The sequence below is a fragment of the Ctenocephalides felis genome, unplaced genomic scaffold (genome assembly GCF_003426905.1).
Source record: "Ctenocephalides felis isolate EL2017-DRISC unplaced genomic scaffold, ASM342690v1 CF-g0.4_SCAFFOLD_01886, whole genome shotgun sequence".
Classification (NCBI taxonomy): Eukaryota; Metazoa; Arthropoda; class Insecta; order Siphonaptera; family Pulicidae; genus Ctenocephalides; species Ctenocephalides felis.
The window spans coordinates 161,411,169-161,430,694 of record NW_020538040.1 but is presented as its reverse complement, the minus strand read 5'-3'; the positions used below and the strand labels follow the sequence as shown (position 1 = coordinate 161,430,694).

The 19,526-nt window shown below is 30.7% G+C and overlaps 1 protein-coding gene across 1 annotated transcript; it reads right to left on the bottom strand.

Moving 5' to 3' along the window:
• Positions 1–587: 587 nt before the first annotated feature.
• On the bottom strand, positions 588–18,685 carry LOC113377150 (bromodomain adjacent to zinc finger domain protein 2B-like). Its single transcript, XM_026617365.1, has 30 exons — positions 18,649–18,685; positions 17,946–18,444; positions 17,659–17,866; positions 17,212–17,569; positions 16,199–16,360; positions 14,212–14,354; positions 13,859–14,134; positions 13,624–13,769; positions 13,399–13,540; positions 13,225–13,311; positions 13,110–13,154; positions 12,751–12,804; positions 11,178–11,347; positions 10,783–10,931; positions 10,597–10,713; positions 10,368–10,514; positions 9,208–9,611; positions 8,695–8,856; positions 7,716–7,849; positions 5,160–5,332; positions 3,750–4,974; positions 3,554–3,680; positions 3,139–3,279; positions 2,592–2,761; positions 2,273–2,471; positions 2,075–2,196; positions 1,840–2,002; positions 1,631–1,752; positions 1,149–1,502; positions 588–974 (listed from the first exon to the last, which is right to left on the bottom strand). Exons 1-30 carry the CDS (start codon positions 18,662–18,664, stop codon positions 818–820), a joined length of 6,372 nt encoding a protein of 2,123 aa, XP_026473150.1. The 5' UTR covers positions 18,665–18,685; the 3' UTR covers positions 588–817.
• Between the last annotated feature and the right edge of the window lie 841 nt (positions 18,686–19,526).

Below are 19,526 nucleotides of genomic sequence, written 5' to 3'. Positions count from 1 at the left end.
TAAATTTTTATAATTGAAAAAGTTTTATTTCATATATGATTCTGAATTACATTGAAATAATCATTTTATAGAATAAATTTCATAGAACAATTTTCTAAGCTTTTCATGTCAACCTAAAAAAATCAAGTTATTCAGAAAAATAATTATTTTAAATATGTTGTATACAAAAAAATTGATATAATGGAATGCCACTAACGATTTATACAATGCTCACATATAACATAAAATAAATACTATTCAAGTAATACCAAGGAAAAACTAAAAATTAAATTCTGACCAGATTCAAATTGCTTCACAGACGTAGAAAATATTTCTGTTGCTGTTAAAGCATGTATCATTCATTCTACAATCATCATCAACATTTTCATTTCAAGTTTAAAACTTGAAACATAATAATCACTAAAAAATAAGGTGATCTCAAATAAAAACTGGCAAAGGCAACCTCTGAATTTTTTTATATGACTGATTTACTAAGATTAGTCAAAACTAAGCTGTTTTCAGTTAATATATTTTCCAAATAAAAATACTTTTGATTAATAATTTATAATATATCGAATTTGAAAATTCGAGTTAATTGATCAGCCGCATCATGTGCATTCATACAATCGATTGAATTCATAAAAATAATTATAAAAAGAGAGTTCCTCAAATTAAAAATAAGAGACCAAAATGTAATTTTTATGCGTGTTTGGCCTTGATTGCTCTATAAATTCGATAACTATTTCTTTTATATATATATTTATATAACACACTTTTTAATATCATATTAATGCTGCTTCTTAGTACATTTGTTGTAATTCTTTTAACTTGGTCTAAGTCAACTTTTATCAGGGCACAGTTCTGACCAGCGAGATTCAAAGTATCTTCGCATCCCATGTCCGGCTTTGCCCACAGGACTATCATCTTCGTTGAACACTTCGCAATTGTTAAATATTTGCCGCACGTCCGATACAAAATCTTCTCGAGATTTATATCTAAAATTGAACAAACGCTCTCAGTATTAGTCCCAGTAAACAACCACATATCTACCATTAACTTAATAATAGATAAAAAATAATTAATTAATACTTTATTTCAAAGTGAAGGTCAGCATATGTAAGACTACTAAAATGAGTTACCTGATATATTAAAATGCAAAAACTACTTACAATAAGTCTGTGATCTTTCTCTTGATGGTCGACAAATCCATTGGAGTTTTGATTATCTTTTTATATGTAGGGAATTGTTTAGTATTGACAGGTAGTAAAAATGGCCAAGAATCTTCATGTATTTCCATTTCTTCAAGTAATTGTTTGCAAGATGATAATTCTTTATTCAATTTCTTAAGATTCTGTCGTTCTTTACGATTGTCTGCTTTTTCAATTTTTTCTGGCTTGTCAATCTTATCAGTTTTGGTGGCTGCTGATACTGCTTCTTGAGATAGTTGTGGTGATGTTGGAGATTTGGAAGGAGATTCATTATGAAATTCTTCATATGATACTGATGCATGTGATAAAGCAGGGCTGTAAAAAATATATAAAATGCATTTAAAGTTACATACAAAGACTGATAACATAGTAATTTGAAAAATAAAAATGCAACCAGCAATTATTTAACAAAATTGTTTAAAATATAAATATACATTGTTAACCTTGGTGGGGGTTCCACAGCAACATCGACTGGTTGATTTTGTGGAGGAGGTTTCCGCACCCTCTTTTTACTAGGAGGTGCTTTACTTATGCAACCACTGCAATACCATTTTCCTCGTGGAGTCTTATTTTAAAAATAATTTTATATTAGGATATGAGTATATAATTTATTTGATTTATGAATACTGTTGATAGGTTGATTTTCTTGTACCTTTACTAGTGGTGGACTATGACAATCCTGATGATAAGCTCTGGGACATAACTCACAAAGCAAAAGCTTTCCTGGTACTGGACCTGGTATGCTCACCCGACGCCCTCCGCACACAATGCAATTACGCTCGCCAGTCGCCTTGTTCAAACACTCAAAACAATACCTAAAAATTAGTCATGAATACATAGTAGGTAAAAGTTTTGCAAAATAATACTTATAGCTCATTTAAACATACCAGTCTCCTTCGGGAATTCTGTCCATTTTTGGTTTGAAACAGTAGGTGTGATATCCTTTATCACATCCATCACACAGAAGGAGCTGATCTTCACTATCACCAGAATGGCAAAATTGACAATTCTGAATAGAGAAACAAAGAAATGGTAGTGATAATGAAATCATTTTAATGCATTTAATATATAATAAAACTAATTACAGCTCTCATAATGCTTTTATCCCAAGCAACGCTGGCTTCTAACATGTAAAGACACATGGCTAATTGAGCACTTGTGTGACATCTAGATACAGATTCCCTCCAGCCCAATAGACCTTTTGGTATACTTTCATTATCCCCAGTATTTGTAGAACTCTGCGTTGGCTCTTGAGTTATTGCTGCGAGATTGGGGTCTCCAGTACTAAAAAAAGGACAGATAAATTAATTGCTTTATTTTCTGAACCTATTCATAATTCGCCTAAGCAGTTTTCAATCAAAATTTAATGCAAGCTTAAACAAAATGTTTTCAATTCATACTAACTTTATTCCTAATGGTGGTTTTAAATATCGTCGCTCAATTGCAGCTTCAAGACCTAAAAGTCTTTCTCTGACAGCTGTTACGCAATTTTCCTCATTTACATCACGTGGTGGTACTGACCAACCTTTGATTTGCATACTGGCATTGGCCACCTTATCTTCTAAAGCTTCCACCTGTAAAAATTAAAAACAAATCAGTTACCAAATTATTGCCATTAATAAAATAAACACTTAAATAAAAGTATTTTACCAAAACAATATTTGTTTTAACCCTTCAACTTGGAAATTAATCTAGCTTGGACAGTATCGAAATATTTGCAACTCTATAAAAAGTTGTTTGAACTTTCATAACATGCAATGAAATGAATATAAATTCCGCAATATGAACAATGTTCTTATGTACGTTCAAGCGCACACAACATTCTTGTGATCTGTAGTAATGTGATTAGCTCATTATTGCCCGAGATGACACTTGTACATTGTCACAAGCCACGCACGTTATTCCCGGTTAAGGGGTTAATAAAAAGTATTATATATTACTACAATATTACTTGTTCCAAAAGCATGGCATCAATTCGTTGAGCCACTGATAGATTTACAGATCCTGGCATATCCGGCTCCACATATCCACCTGGTGCTGGCCTATCTCCCATCTTGCATGCTGATGGCTCCAATATACCATGTAAATCAATCTGAAAATAATTCTATTGTTAACTAATTCGAAATCCAGGAGCATAATTATGGTTAAACATTTATCACAATTTCATTATTAATGTTTATTTTTATTAGTGTCCCATATAATACATTTGTTGTAATCAAGTATGCAAAAACATATTGATTTTATTTATTATCAAAATAAACAACATTGCATGAAAAATTATAAATATTTCTATTTGTCAATATCGCTTTATCGATATAATTGAAGTATGAATTTAATAATTGAATCATAATTTATCTAATACATACCTTGCCATTTTCATCCATATGTGATAAAATTGATTTTCTCAATTCTCTCTCTCTCAAACCTTTTGTTTGCAATGAATCTACAAAACCTTTCACAATAGATGAATCATAGATATGCCACCATCCAAACCTAGATATAATTTCATTTAATAATGATTTTATTATTAAAAGATAAAGTATAAGTTAAATACAAATTTACCTAAGTGGTGTTGGTACAAAATTTTTCTCCAATTTTTTAGGCATTCCAAAAGCTTTAACATTATCCAATTGCTTTTGTTCATCAGCAGTCATTGGAAGTGGAGATGGGCTATCACATTGTAAATATGCACTAAGGCTATTAATATTAAAATTAATATAATTTGGTATATTCTGACCCTGATAATTATTATTTTGATTATTTAATGGTGATGGCGCTTCAGACGATTCAGCTTGCAAAGAACCTACAATCTCATTTCCTTTGTCAGTGTCGCTTTTAGCATCTACCTCTATATCATTATCCATCTGACAATTATCTTTATTAGTTTCACTACTTGCAGATCCATTTACTTCATTATTCATAACACTATCAATTAATGACGCATCTAGACCAGACAAAGTTAAACTTGAATCAATATTCTCACTGGAAACAAAAACATTAGCATTTGTCGTGGCCGCGTCTATGCCGGAAAAATTAAAATACTGTAAATTATTTGAAATATCCCATCTATTTCCAGCCACATTGTGAACTTCATCACAATTGAGATTCTGACTAGCAATCACGGTTTGTTGATTTAGTGAATCATCAAGATATTTTCCTATAGTTAATTGTCTTTGAAGAATTGAGAACCATTTTGAATCAATGCTTTCTTTTTCAGAGTCTGATTTATTGCTTGAATTATCATCTGATTTACTCTTAGAACTTGTTTTTTCCTCATTAGGACAAGACTCATCTGAGGAAGTCAGATTTTTTACTTCTTCAATTTTATTGTCCACATTCCCAGAGCTTATATCATTAGGTTTATTGTTTTGATTTAAGTTATCAGTCTTTAAATTATCAGTTTGTTCTGTTTCTTCATTTACAACATCCATTTTCTCACTAATTTCTACAGTAGTTTCATTTTCTTCTGGTACCGTTTCAGTGCTGTTGCTTTCAATTTTAACAGGAGTATCAACTTTACCATTGTCTTCTGTATAAATATGTTTATTCGAATTAGGCTTCTGCACAAGAAAGGCCGTGGGTATAGAATCTTCAATATCTAGCATTTCAGACATTTCTTCATTCTTCTGTTGAATGAATTTCTCTTCCATCTTGATAGGCCCTTCTTCTTTGGGACCTGGTTCATATTTGATGATTTGAGTATGGTCACTAAGATTCAAGGAAGACTTAATCGTTTGGAGTTCTAATTTCGATTGTATTTGATCTGGGGTCAGTTCTATTGTCTCTTCTGAAAAAAAATACTTCATTTTAAAAAGCATACAGGAAAACAATAATTGCATTTTTTAAATATAGAGATTAATAATTGCATTTTTTAAATATAGAGATTTTGAATGCATTTCAAAAGTGAAAACATTACAAATCATCATATACATCAAAACAGTTTCTAAACTAATTTGAAGAATACAAATTTACCCAATTTGGGAATCTTTTCTTTTGGGGGATCCTCATCTTCCTCAAAACCATTTGGGCGTTTTAGGCCTAATTCAAGAGTTCGATGGTAATCCACAATTTCAGGCTGCGCTGATTCCATTCCTTCTACCCAGATGCCTCCAACAGTTGCGAGAGTCCAATACCTTCTCCAGTATCTGAAAATTTAGAATTATTTATATATATATATATATATATATATATATATATATATATCTTATATATAAAAATGGAGCTCTCTTTCAAATGTCCAAGTAAAACTCGAAAACGGCTGAATCGATTTCGCCAGTATTAGTCTTGAAAAATTCGTGCCAATCCAGAGAAAGTCCAAAAGGTGAGAAACTATTTCAAATCCACGTAGAAACTTTACATTTTTAATTTGAAAAGTTTTGTAGAAGCTTTTGTAATTTAAATAAAACAATGGACGGTGGCTAATACGTGAAATCTCAAACTTTTTTGACAGATGATCAATTACATTTAATAGGATGTTTTACGTGCATATTATGTATTTATGATTAAATTGTAGTAAGTAGTTTTGTTTGTAGTTTTATTTATATACAAAAACGTTAGTAAACGGGCCGCAAGTGTTACTAGAGACAAAATATCAACTTTTTTGAAATGTTAATATGAAAATGCAATTTTTGGCATATTTTTCTCAAACACGATGTTCTGAAAGATCTCATTTGTATAATTATATACTCATTGGTATTTATAAAATATTTTTTAGGTTATATTAATTTTTATTTATATTATTTAAATTCAGTATCTAAATTTGGTATCGATCAAAGGGACATTTTGTCGAATAACATTTTCCCAGTTATAATTTCCCAGAATTTATCGAAGAATAGATAGTAATATATGATGGTCCGGGGTTAAAAAGGACCACCACAGATGTGTCAAAAATCAGTAAAGTTAAGCATTGTTTAACAAGAAACTGAAAAGTATAGGGAAAAAGATGTATAACCAGCTATAATCTTGATTCTTATGACTTTGCTATCTGGAGATAAATTGTAATCTTTGAAAATCTATAATAAAAGTATTTTCTTCCGTTTGTAGTTTTTTAGCATTAGTTAAAAGTGTAATTATTTTGTAAAATACTTTTAAAATTAAAATAAGACATTAACCCTCCGTCGGGCGCAGCCCAAGTATGTACAGAATCGGGCGCAGTGTATCTGACTGATACAGATTATAAATATATTGACAGGAGGCTTATAATTTTATATATTTTATTTAATTTGCGCTTTTACAATGCTGAATATGTATATTATGTGTAAACAAAAACAAAATATATATTAGATCAATATTATTTTTATAATATAGCAAAATATAAAAATCCGTACATGCGCTCAAAATGCTAGACGCACAAACCTTACTTTTTCTGAAATGAATAATTTAATTAATTATATAAAAACAATTGTCAGATTCTGTTGGAATGTTTATACAAAGACTATATGAACAATTAGGACAATAAAAACTTAGTGTTTTTTGTCATTTTGTACGTCAAATAGAATTTGGCTTTAACAAAATTGCTACTAGCAAAATATGCGAAGTTCAAAGACAATCTAATATGGACGAATAAATAGTAGACATAAAATAACGAGGCTACTGAGATATGGAGATCTCGATGACATCAAATTATGGAGAAACATGCTAAAATGTTGGCCCTGTATCTGTCAGATCGGCTGCGCCCGACGGAGGGTTAAACCAGTTTGCCACCTGGCCGTTCCAAGTTACCCTGTCTATGGGGTAAAAAGGTTCACATAACAATTTTTTGAAAGACAGCAAAAAAAGCACATTTTTACAATGATGAAGTAACTGGCAGTTTTACTGAACGTAGTCAGATAATTGTTCATTTGAAATGTGTTATTTGTCGTGATATAATTGGTTTGCTTTTCATAATATAGTTTATATTTGCTCAAAGTCAAATTGGACCTTTGTGCCTCGCCCTGCTCTACATATATACTTTTTATTAAATTTACTTCAATTCATCAAATGTTACTTGAAACTTTTCAAAAAGCAGGTCAAAGAATAAATACTTAATTCGTTTTCTATCTCTCCTCGCAGCAATTTGAAAATTTTGTTTAAGCTCAGTAGTATTATGTATAATTTTACACAAAATCCCAAATCCAAAAAGAATCTGAAAAACTTGAAACGTAATCAATAAATCTAAAGACCAAAAAAGACTTGGATTGGATTATACCATGTTTTCTACATAAAACTTCCAGTTTATTGAATTGACAAAATATAGATAAACTAATGGGGTTTATTGTTTTAATATTGCATCATTGTATATAGCATTCATACAACACATTCTTATACACTTAAAGTATTAATTTTTTTGATTCTGTAGAAATTGTTTAGAATATACCTTACTTAGCAAAACAACGTTTGCCGGGTCAGCTAGTGTGTATATATATATATATATATATATATATATATATATATATATATAATGTGATAAAAATAATAACTGCATTGACTTATCTTGTAAATATTGATTTAGAATAAAGTATCTATTTATCTATAAATAGATGAAATTACCTGTCTTGTCCATGGCATGTCGCTCGAAGTTGCAAACAAGAACTTTGTAGTGCTTTGCTTTGTGTACTAGATGATCGTTGTAATTTTTCCAGTTTTTTACCAATTTCCTCTGCACTTATATTTTTATCTTCGTCCTAGAACATTGAAGATACATAAAAATATGAGTAACAATATGAATAAAATATATAGATTCATTCTTGTTTGGCTTGCCTCAGATACACGAGTGCTCACATATAATATTGTATTTATTAATTATTTTTTATTCTTTACAAAAAAGAAATTACTGACATTTGGTGCTTGTTTCCAATTATTAAATTTTTACAAGCTGTTATTAATATGTAACCACTGAAGATGATATATAATTTTATGTCAAAACATATGGAAAAATAAAGGTGTTTTAAAAAATCTTTACTTATTTATATTTTTTACTTGACGTTACGCCCTCCAAGAAATTAATCATACATTTCAACATCAAATTTAAACAAATTCAACATATATATATATATATATATATATATATTTATTTATATATTTATATTTATATATATATATATATATATATATATATATATATATTGGCTCGGCCACTAAAGCCTCGGAGCTTGCACATTTCACAAGTCGTGGCAGAAATTACTTAATTTTACTCACATTTTTGTAAATAAAACTATCATTTTTCTTTTTACATCTTACAAAAAATGATAAAAATTCATAGTGTGAACAAGTTAGATGTATAAATGTTAGTGCTAATTTCTTAGATGTATTAACCTACCAACGTTAATATCCACTGATGATGACATTAAATTGAATGTCGAAACGTTTGGAATTAAAGATTAATTTATAAATCTTTGCTTCTTATTTTTTTATGTTGACATCAAAATTAACAACTAAATCATATATATATATATATATATATATATATATATACATATATACTATACAGTATACATATGTATTAAATTCATATATTTTGGTTTCATACCTCACTCTCAACATCTGATAATATTTCTTCATCGACTCCTTCAGAAGGTGCAGACGGTGTGGATATGGGCGGGTGATCATCAAAACTTGTTGCATCAGGAGCTGGTGAGCCGACAGAATGATCTGCGTTCATACTTTCTAGAAAGGGCCGTTCTAAAAATCCCTAAAATAAATAAAAAACAATTACATTATTCTCACATTTACTACAAATTAAAAGTATAATACAAAATATGAATCATCTATATATTTATTTTAATGTTGAGTATCATGAAATATACACAAAAAATTTGTCTTAAGAAATATACAAAACAATTTCATTTGTTTGAAATCAATAAAGAATTATTTTCAGTATGCAAATTTATATGTATATATTCTACCATTTTTTTCTATCTTATATGAATTTTTTATATTTAATATAAATGATTTTATATAATGCATAAGTTAATAGCAAATAATATCACTTTTTATTTTTTTTATGGATTTTAACTAACTTATTGCAAAAAAAAATCCTTACCACATTATTTTGTAATTTATCACAAGGGAGGGTTTGACATTTCTCATGATTTTCTATTCTAACTTTTCTCATGTGTAAAGATTTGTATTTTTTAATTTTTCCATCAAGAATATATTTCTCCTTTTTCAAATGAGCCACAGTTTCATGAGAATTTTCAATTTGTTTAAGAACTGCTTTATTTTGTAGAAGCTCATTACAAAGAAAGGCAAGAATTTCAGCTTTTGTTGTTGGATTTAATGCCAAAAATGGGCAATCTTTTAAGCTCTCTGATAATTTCCATGTAGAATTATCATGCAGATATTCATAGTATTGCGCGTTTTTGCCAGATGATGTTTGAATCATTTCAGTATCACTCTGCAAATGATCTGCAACACGTTTCTCCCGATCTCGTTCAAAATTAACACCTACAAAAATATAATTATTAAGAAATGAAAAACATATAAGTAGAAAACTTATATACGTATGTAAACATACACACATATATTAGGGATGGGTAACTCACATTGGAGTTATATACGAGTGGAGATTTTGTCATATCCGACTTCCCTAAGCTAATACTACATCTGTTCACATGTGCAGACATTTGCTTGAGATTTTTTAGTAATACAAAGATTTGCGTCGATAGATTATTAAAGAGTATAAAGAGCGACCGGCCCTCTCCTCTCTCATAGGCAATTTTAGGGCTATAAAGTGACTCAAAATTATGTCATTCTATATTCTATATTATAGACGTACAGCTCGGGCGTAACGCAATTTCCATTGCATTCTCAAAGATTATTTTATTGACATTTATTAATTCATGTATTGTCTGATTGCCCGATTGCCTAATTAACCCTTTATAGCAAAAGAATTACCCAGATTTTTGCCATATTTTTATTTTCCCAAATCTGGCAATTTGTATGCATATTGAAATGCATAAAATAGTAATTTCTTATAATAATATTAACAAAAATGTTTGAACTATTTGTACACAATTTCCAAATACTTAATAAATCCTTAGATATATGAACACACTATAGAACACATTTGTGTCGAGTATTAGATTTCAAAGTTGTGGTAGTCGTCGGAGTTGTTAACTCAAATAGGAGTCAAATCCTAACCGGCTTTGGATATGATAAACCCATCTCTAATTCAAATATGAAAATTATGTATAATTTTACCTGTTAGTGCTTTAACTTCACCAGTAGCATTAGCATATAAATAAATTCTTAGAATTTCAGATAAGTTAATATGAGTGATGTCAGCTTGTCTCAAAGATTGACCTAAGATTGTAGTATGCCGGGCAGGATTAGGAATTCCAGGATCCTCTGAAAATTGATCAAGTATTTTATAAACTTTAAAATATAAAAAGACAAACATACATGTTATAGATATTCAAAGCATTCTCACCTATCGCACAAACTAGAAGATGAGTCATTACTGACAATAATTCGTCTTCTGGTTCAGATCCACAATTTCCTCCAATAGCAAGTTGTAGAGATTGCAGAGTAGGCAGTGATTCCATATCTTAAATATAAGTCACATCATTATTCTACCCATATAATTATTATTATTTCACTATTTATCTACACTAACCGAATCCTAATGTTTCTCCAAAGTTGTGCAAAAACTCAAACACCATTAATACATTGGCAAAAGCTTGTCCACAGATATTTAAACCATCTACTCGTGGCAAATCAGGTAATGGTGTAGCGTCGGGAATTTCTGAATCTTCCTGAGGTTTTCTGAAAGAATCAACAAAAAATAGTAGGAATACAAAATTAAAAATAAGACTATAGCTTTTATAAATACTTAAATATTTTGTATAGAAATAATAATAATATGAATAATATAAATAAATTGCAATCTCTTAAAAATTAAATACATTGCAGAAATTATACTTTCATTATTTATATTGAAATTATATTCATATTTAAATGTTTAAATCGTTTTTATTTAGTATGTGAAAAAAGTATTTGATTCAAAGTCACCTTAATTCTGCCAAAAGTTCAGCATCTTTCCGCTGCGCATTGATGGTTCTTTCTCGCTTGATAAGTTTTTCAAGAACGGCTTGATGTTTGCGTTTTTCACGTTCTTCCAATTTTCTGCGAGCTTCCAGAGCTTTTACATGGGCCATATGCTGCTTTCTCCTATCTCGCTCCTAAATAAAACAATAAACTTTACTCAAACTGTAATAATTAGTTAGTGGTTATTTTAAATGTAAAACAAAAAGACAATTTTGTAATTCAATTACTCATTCTTCTATCAAATAATACTTTGAAAAGAAAATTCATAAAATATTTTACATATATCTTGGAAAAATAAGCTTGATAATTGCTAATTTGCTAATTTTTAAAGTAGCAATGTAAGTACTCAATTTTTGTAATTTTTTTAGATGAATATTTTATATTTTTGTCTTAAAATTTACATATTTAAATATCAATACAGAATTTTTTGAAAATTAAAAGTATATAGTATTAACTTTTTCACAATATTTAGAATTACATATGAAAACAAAACAAACAAAAAATTAGTACTAACATAATTCCAAGATTGCTTTATTGTTTTACCTAGAAAATTACCACTAGGGTCCGACATAAAAAATTGAGCTATTGAAATCATATTCTGAAGCATATTATTATTTAGAAAATAAATTACTAAAAACTGCACACACACACACACACACACACATATATATATATATATATATATATATATATATATACTATAGTATCTGTGTTACAGTTTTTATGAAATTTATTTAAAATTCTAAGTCTAAATCATATTTATAGCAGTAAGATAAGTGTATGCAATAATATAAATAATGCTTTTGTAACATTGGCTAATGCATTCAGGATACATTTCCAGCTACTCATGCATGGCGATAAAGCTCGACAATGATCATTGAATGATAAATGTATGCATAAATTAAAAAAAGCAATTATATTATGAGCATGTTTATAAAAAATAAAATAGTTTTTGAGTTTATAAATAATAATATAATCATACTAACCGACCACAATATCATGATTTGACATGTGTCACCATAAGCAGATTTATTTTAGATTTTCGTACATAAAAGTAATTTGACATTCCACTTTATCGTTATAAAAATTTCATACTTTCAAATAAATTCATGGTGTAAAGCTCATGAGAATAACAAAATCAAGATATAAGTCAATTTAAAATGAAAAGAGGAATGACAAACACATTTATTACATCAAAATCTATAATATTACTATACTCAATTTATTCCTGAATTTTCTACATGCTAATGTATATTTCTATATGTAATTTGTAGATAAATAAAAAAAAAATTCTCTACATGAAACTATATTAATGGGTCAATATAATAAAAAGCATTTTGAATGTTAGATTGTTTATAATCCATTTAAACCCATTCACAGTCAAATAGTGTATATTTTGCTATTTTGTTAAGAGCGTCTTTTTTTTTGTAATCATTACAATGTTTGTTTAGCAGGCAGATAGGTTCATGGAGGCAGAAGGAAAAAGTTTGAATAAGTCGTGTTAATATAAACATACTATATGGAACATTAATTTTACCCGTTCCACAGTGTATAGCACTTCCTTTTGCTTGTTGAGTTCTTGCAAATACATCTAGATAAAAAGGATGATTTAAATAAAAAGTACCCTCCATTATTTATTGAGAATATTTCGCAATGGTGAGTTAATGTTATCATACAATGGATATGTTCCTTATTTTTATTTGATTATTTTCACATTTGACAAAGGTTCGTGCAAAATAATAATGATTTAAGATAATGATAAGATAATTATTTTATCAATTCTCTAAAACCTGAACGAAATATGATTTATATTATAATAGTTATCATCATATAATTATCAATGCCTGTTTATGTTCAACAGCAAATTTATAGAGTTCAAATGTTTTATTAAAGTACCTGCTCTTTTAAGAGTGCGGCTTGTTGTCTGTTTAGCTCGCGCTCCTATAAAATGGATCATCGAAAAATATTATAATAAAAATTGTATAAATAAAATGTATTTCGTGAGCTATACCTCCATCATTTGTTGATTTCTGATTTCCCTCTCTTTGCGCTGTGCTTCTAATTGCTCGGCGCGTTCCTGCTCTCTGGCATTTCGAGCCTTGAATAAAAAATATAACGGTTTAATTGGAGACATACTAAATAATAGTTTTCATTTCATTTTTGTTTAATTTGGAATAATACTCACTTGTTCTTTAGATCTGGCTAGTTCCTCGCGTGCTTGTTTCTTGGCGTCGCGAATTGCTTGCTGTTGCCTTGCTAATTCAATTCTATGATCAACATTTAGTATAGGCATGCAAGACCGTGCTAAAGATTTAATCTCATCTAGCCTATACACACAAGCAGTATTAAAAATTTAGTTGTGATAGTCAATTATTCATAAAGTATTGAAGTTCTGATTCAATAATTTTACCTCCTTAAAACAGATTCTTCATTCATTCTAATATATTCTCCTTCATCCGTAGCTAGATGCTGTGGTACTGCTTGCAAATATGATCCAACTATTGATTTTGAACTGAAGCTGAAATTCTCCTTCGTTAAACCAGTATTTTCCAAAAGCTATGATAAAAATAATTGTAGATGATAGTCACTATAAAGGATTTATCGATTTTTTTCAACGCTTACTCATATAATTGTCATATACTTACGGGCAATATTTGGCTCATGTTCTTCAATTGAATAGTAGATCCAGGCGCTTGATAGGTCACTTCACCTCGTATACCGCCGTTCTTAGACAAGCCACGTAAAATGGTCTCTCGTTTCCAACCTTTATCTAACGGAACTCGTAACAATTCTATATGCTGTGCTGTGTTATCTTCATTCTCACTTTCAGTTCCTGTTTCCAACTCGACGCTGCCATCGCCGTCCGTTCCAAAATCCAAGCCCAACCCTGTTCCATCTCCTAACACTTGCTTCAACTTTTCCTAGAATATGCAAAACGAACATAATTAAATTGCATACAATCTATAAGCGATTAAAATGTGCCTTTAATTTATCTTACCAAATCCTCCGCTGAATATTGCTGAGACAATATGGGTTTGATACCGAGAGCTCGACTTTGGGCGAGTAATGAGGCGACAGTATTTTTCTTAGGTTTAGATACGCCTCTGCCGAGATTTCGAGGACGGCCTTCTTTTGAATGGGCTACAAAAATATTTCGTTATATTAAAAAGAATTCATATTTTATTTGGTTTAAATGAAAATAATATATATATATATATATATATATATAGGGTGGTCCTTAAAATGGTCATTTCGAATTTCTTGCTCCCGGGGCTCAAATGTTCCAAATAAATACAAAACAATTTCTGAAAGTTTTAGCTCTTATATTAAGTTTAGATAGAGCGCAATTCAATCAAAGTTTGTATGAAAGAGCATGGAAAAAAAATTTGAAAATTAAAAAAACGGTTTTAGGCGTAAACTTGCGACAAATGAATGAGTTTTATTCATTCATTGTTTCGCTAATTACATCTAAAAAACATTTTTAAACTTTTGAAAAAATTTCCATGCTATTTCCATACAAAACTTTGATTGAATTGCGCTCTATCTAAACGTTAATATTAAGAGCTAAAACTTTTAGAGAATTGTTTTTATCTATTTGGAACCATTTGCGCCCCTGGGAGCAAGGAAATTCGAAAATTATTTAAGGACCACCCTAATATTATCTATATATATATATATATTATATATATATATATATATATATATATATATATATATATATATATATATATTATAGTCTATTCGGGTGGTCCTTAATATGGACTTTTTCGAATTTTATTGGTCCCAAGGTCTTACATGTTTCCGAATTGATAAAAAAAAAAATCGAAAACTTTAGCTCTTATATTAAATTTTAGATAGTGCGCAATTCAATCAAACCTTCGTATGGAAATAGCATGGAAAAAATTTCGAAAATTTTAAAAATGTTTTTTGGGTCGACAAATGAATTAAATACGACAATTCGTGTCATTTTTTATTGAAAATTCAACGCTCTGCAAAACAGGTTTTTTAACTTCCCGTAGGGCAAGTTATTGCAATGGGCCAAAAATCGAAATTGAAAATTTTTACATTTTAACATTTTGGCATACCTCAGAAAAAATGGATGTGTGTGTGTATGTATGTATGTATGGATACAAATTTCCAGTCACGTTTTCGGGCGCACGGAGCAACCGATTTGAATGGTTCATAAAACGTTTGATTCCTATTGATAGGGGGAAGAGCTGATTAGTTTTTGACAAAGGCAGGTCCAGTCGTTACGGAGATACGGAGCAAAGAGCGCAGCAAATAGAAATCGAGTTTTTGAATAAATTGGGAGAAGTGATTATTAGTTTTTGGCAATGGCAGGCCCAGCCATTTCGGAGATACAAAGGTAATTGTGCAAAAATGGCAGTTTTTGAGAGAACTAAGCGTCCAATTTAAATGATTCGAAGAACTTTTAGCTTGCTTTAACAAAATAATTGATTTTGGAAAAAAATGTATCATATATATTCTTTTTATAGTTTTTTTTTGTATATCGAAAATAATTCAAATTTTATTTTTAATTCTGATTATAGTTCTAATATACTTTAAACAAATAATTTCAACTTTGCAATTCAGTTTAATAATTCTTCTAAATATTAGACAATGTTACATTATTAATAATAATCTATTTGAAAACATTCCGTATTCCTCGAACATTTCGTTACGGTACGGGAAGTTCCAGCAATTTGCCTTAAGGCACGATGCCATACACCCCACTAGTTATAATTTGTTTTGTAGAGCGTCGAATTTTGAATAAAACTCATTCATTTGTTCGCTAAGTTATATCTAAAAAACATTTTTAAAATCATGCTCTTTCCATACAAAACTTTGATTGAATTGCGCACTATCTAAAAGACAATATTAAGAGCTAAAACTTTCAGAGAATTGTTTTTTATCAATTTGGAACCATTTGAGCCCTTGGAAGCAAGGAAATTCGAAAATGTGAAAATGTGTATGTATGTATATACCGGGTATGATGAGCATATCATTTTCTTCGCCGCCGCTAGACGGCCTCGGCGATTCCGACAGACGCGCTGATGGCCGCGATAATTCGCCGGTCATTGGTGGTGTTACGGATGCTGCGGGTTCTTGAATCACTCTTCTAGGCTTTGCTCCAGGTTTTCTACGAGCTATTAATCAAAATAATATTTTTATATTAGCACCCGAAGGAAACTTCTTCAATTAAATATAAAATATATAATATTGAATTAAACAAATATAATCTTAATTCACATCTTTGCACACTGCATAAAATTCTCTTTTTATTAATAAATATATTGTACCTCATTGTAAAACAACGATGCTATTAATATTATATGAACGCCGCAGCAATAAGCCATTTTTCTACGGCCAGTGTGAATTGCAGTGCAGCATAACGTTTTTTATTGAAATAGCATAAAAGTACAAGCATCATAATAGCGACAAATATGCATAAAAATAACCGATAGAAGAATTTCTATAATTCTATAATTTTTTACATTTCAATCTACCTTTCAAAGCCATTTATCCGATAATGATATCCACCTAATATGTGTTATAAGCTGTTTTATTATTTGTTCAACTACACTAAAAGTTTTAATGACTCTAAAATTAATGACAAATGCAAAATCACCCCTGCGCACGTGTTGAATCGGACCATGCGCCGTTTTGCTTTTTTGCAGTAACATTGTTAATTTATTTCAAGAAAAAAATATTTTAAAGAAAATGTAATTATTAGTGTTCATGAATGTATCGTTTGGAGTGATAAATGCAAATTATTTAATAAAATGCAAAATATAATTATTATATTATATTAATAAAATATAATAATTAACAATAATTATTACATCAAAGATACGAGTATATGATGATCGTTATAATATATTTAAAATAATGAAAATAGAAATTGATCTGTCCGTAGAACAAAATCTTTTGCTGGCACATATCGGGGGATTGTCTATCATTTTTCAATGAAATCTACGCATTCAAAATTAATACTTACAAACTCTATCTCCTGTCGGCAAGTTGTTGCTGCTATTTCCAACAGCAACTGTTATATTTGTAAGACTACTAAGGCTATTGTTAATTTCGGAAGCTGATGTCGTTGGTTTAAGCGACAAATTCAGTGGCGCGTCGTCTTTGTCACCTGACACTGTGAGATTCAAACAGGCATCGCCTCCTTCGGGCATTATATTCCTATGATCGGGGTCCGTCAATGGTTTAGAGAGCAGGTTCAGCATATGTTTATGCATCGTGGGTGGGGCGGGCGGTATACCGTTCGACGATGTTAAAGACGGCGGTAGCTTGATCACTTCTACTTCATTTTGGTGAGCGTGGGGAAGCTTCGTGTAATCTGTGTCCTGAAAGTCAAATTGATTTCAAATAAATTTATAAATAATATTACCTACTGTAAATGTTTTATGAGAGATATTTATAACAAGTTGCTTACCAATCTCGATCGTTTCATTTTATTCAGCGGGATTCCCGTACTCGAAACCGAAGCCGTTAAACTCACAGTAGGCGGATCGAGAGATATCGTCTTCTTTCTACCTCGATTCGTTGTTCCAGGAATCTTTGGTCCAACTATGCTACTAGTATATTTAATAATTTCGGTATCTGGAGGCAATCTAACACCACCTAATATCGCTGATGGATCACTGCAATAAAAAAAAATTGGTTAGTTTTAGTTAAAAGCCGAATGAGTATAACTGCATTTATATTCTAAGTTCTGCTTACCTTAGAAAAGTCATGGATGCAGGTGAATCCCTTGGTCTGGGTGGCGGTGTGACTGATGGTTGGGGCAGTATAGGCTTATTAGAATTCACAGTATGCATTGTAATTTCCTTAGGTAAAATGGTACCACCAGGAGTTTTTTGAGGCTTCATTTTGCTAGAGGAGCTCATCAATGGCGAACTACTTACCCCTCTGTCAGACTTGGAAGAACTGTAACTAGTGTTCGTCAGAAAGTTTTTGTGGGAGTTGTAGTTAGAACTGATAGATTTTTGATAGTTGGTGTTGGCTGAAGAAGTTGAGGCTATTGACGACGTCATGGTTGAATTCAATTTATCTTTTTTATTACTAGATTTTTGACCCTTAGATGACGACTTAGGAACATGAGGCGGTGTAAGCATTGGGTACTGTAAGTCCGGCGTTGGAAAATTCAAACCGGAAGCTTGCAAGCGATTCAGATAATCTTGAGCGGCGAGATGTGATGCCATAGACCACCATGCAGCGCCTTGATGGAAAGCTTAGGTTTTAATAACATTTTGAATAGATTTTTCTTCGGTACAAAAATGCTTTACACAATAATCCCACGATATTTAGTATATAATTCAAATGTTAAAAAACTGGTAGAAATTAAGATAAAACACCCCTTTGGATCTACCATTTTTTGTCATTAACAAAATACTAAACCTATATAATTATCGGAGCCACTTACTAGTTGCCGGATGCATTCCAAGACTCGCAGCTTGTGACGCCGCAACTGCCATGGTGTTCGCGTGCGGATGAGCGGCGGATGGGTACTGCGGCGGGTGCGGCGGACCACCGCCTCCGCGTCCTCCATGCGGCAAACCGAAGCCGCCGAGTCCCGCCGCAGCTGCTGCTGCGTGGAACCCGGACGCCGCCGAAAACATTGAACCACTTCCCCCGCCGTCTCGTGGCCAATAAGCTGGAAAGAAAATAAATAATTTTAAGTAACTTTCTAATGAATATAGAAAAGAACAATAAATATAGTGGTTGAAAGAAATTATACTAACATAAATATTTCAATAGTTAATCATTCGTCTAGTAATATATTTTGTTGCATGGTGTAAAAAATACACCAACTTAAAAATTTACATTTAAATTAACCGTGTATACCGTATATTATATTATAATGAACGTATATTATACTAAATACAATTTCAAGAATATATGTCATTTAATTATGATAAAATAAATTAAAATTTTCAAACAGCGCGATCTTTCTCAAATAGCTGTTTTCAATTGCATAGAACGATATCCAACACACGTGACCTTAATATAAATAAGACATGACATGCTATTTTGTAACTTGAATTTCATATCACTCTCATTTACTTTCTGTAGAGAAATGATAAATTTGGTTTATAAACTTTACTTTACACATGAACGCACACACACACACACGAATCATTCTAGATCCTCCCCCCACGAAGTAATGCCTAACGGCGGTTTCCGTCCGACATACCCAGACAGAAGACCGGTCTGGGATGCGTAAAAGCATTTCCTTCGCTATACAAAAAAAAAAACACACACACACATATACATATATATATATCTGCGCAAAAATACTTT

Bases quoted from the DNA above. Each gene is read 5' to 3' on its own strand.
- LOC113377150 (XM_026617365.1), bottom strand. The intron at 5,333-7,715 runs GTAATTTCATCT...CTAAATTTTCAG, and splicing joins ACATGCCATGGACAAGACAG to ATACTGGAGAAGGTATTGGA. The intron at 2,197-2,272 runs GTAATTAGTTTT...TTCTCTATTCAG, and splicing joins ATAAAAGCATTATGAGAGCT to AATTGTCAATTTTGCCATTC.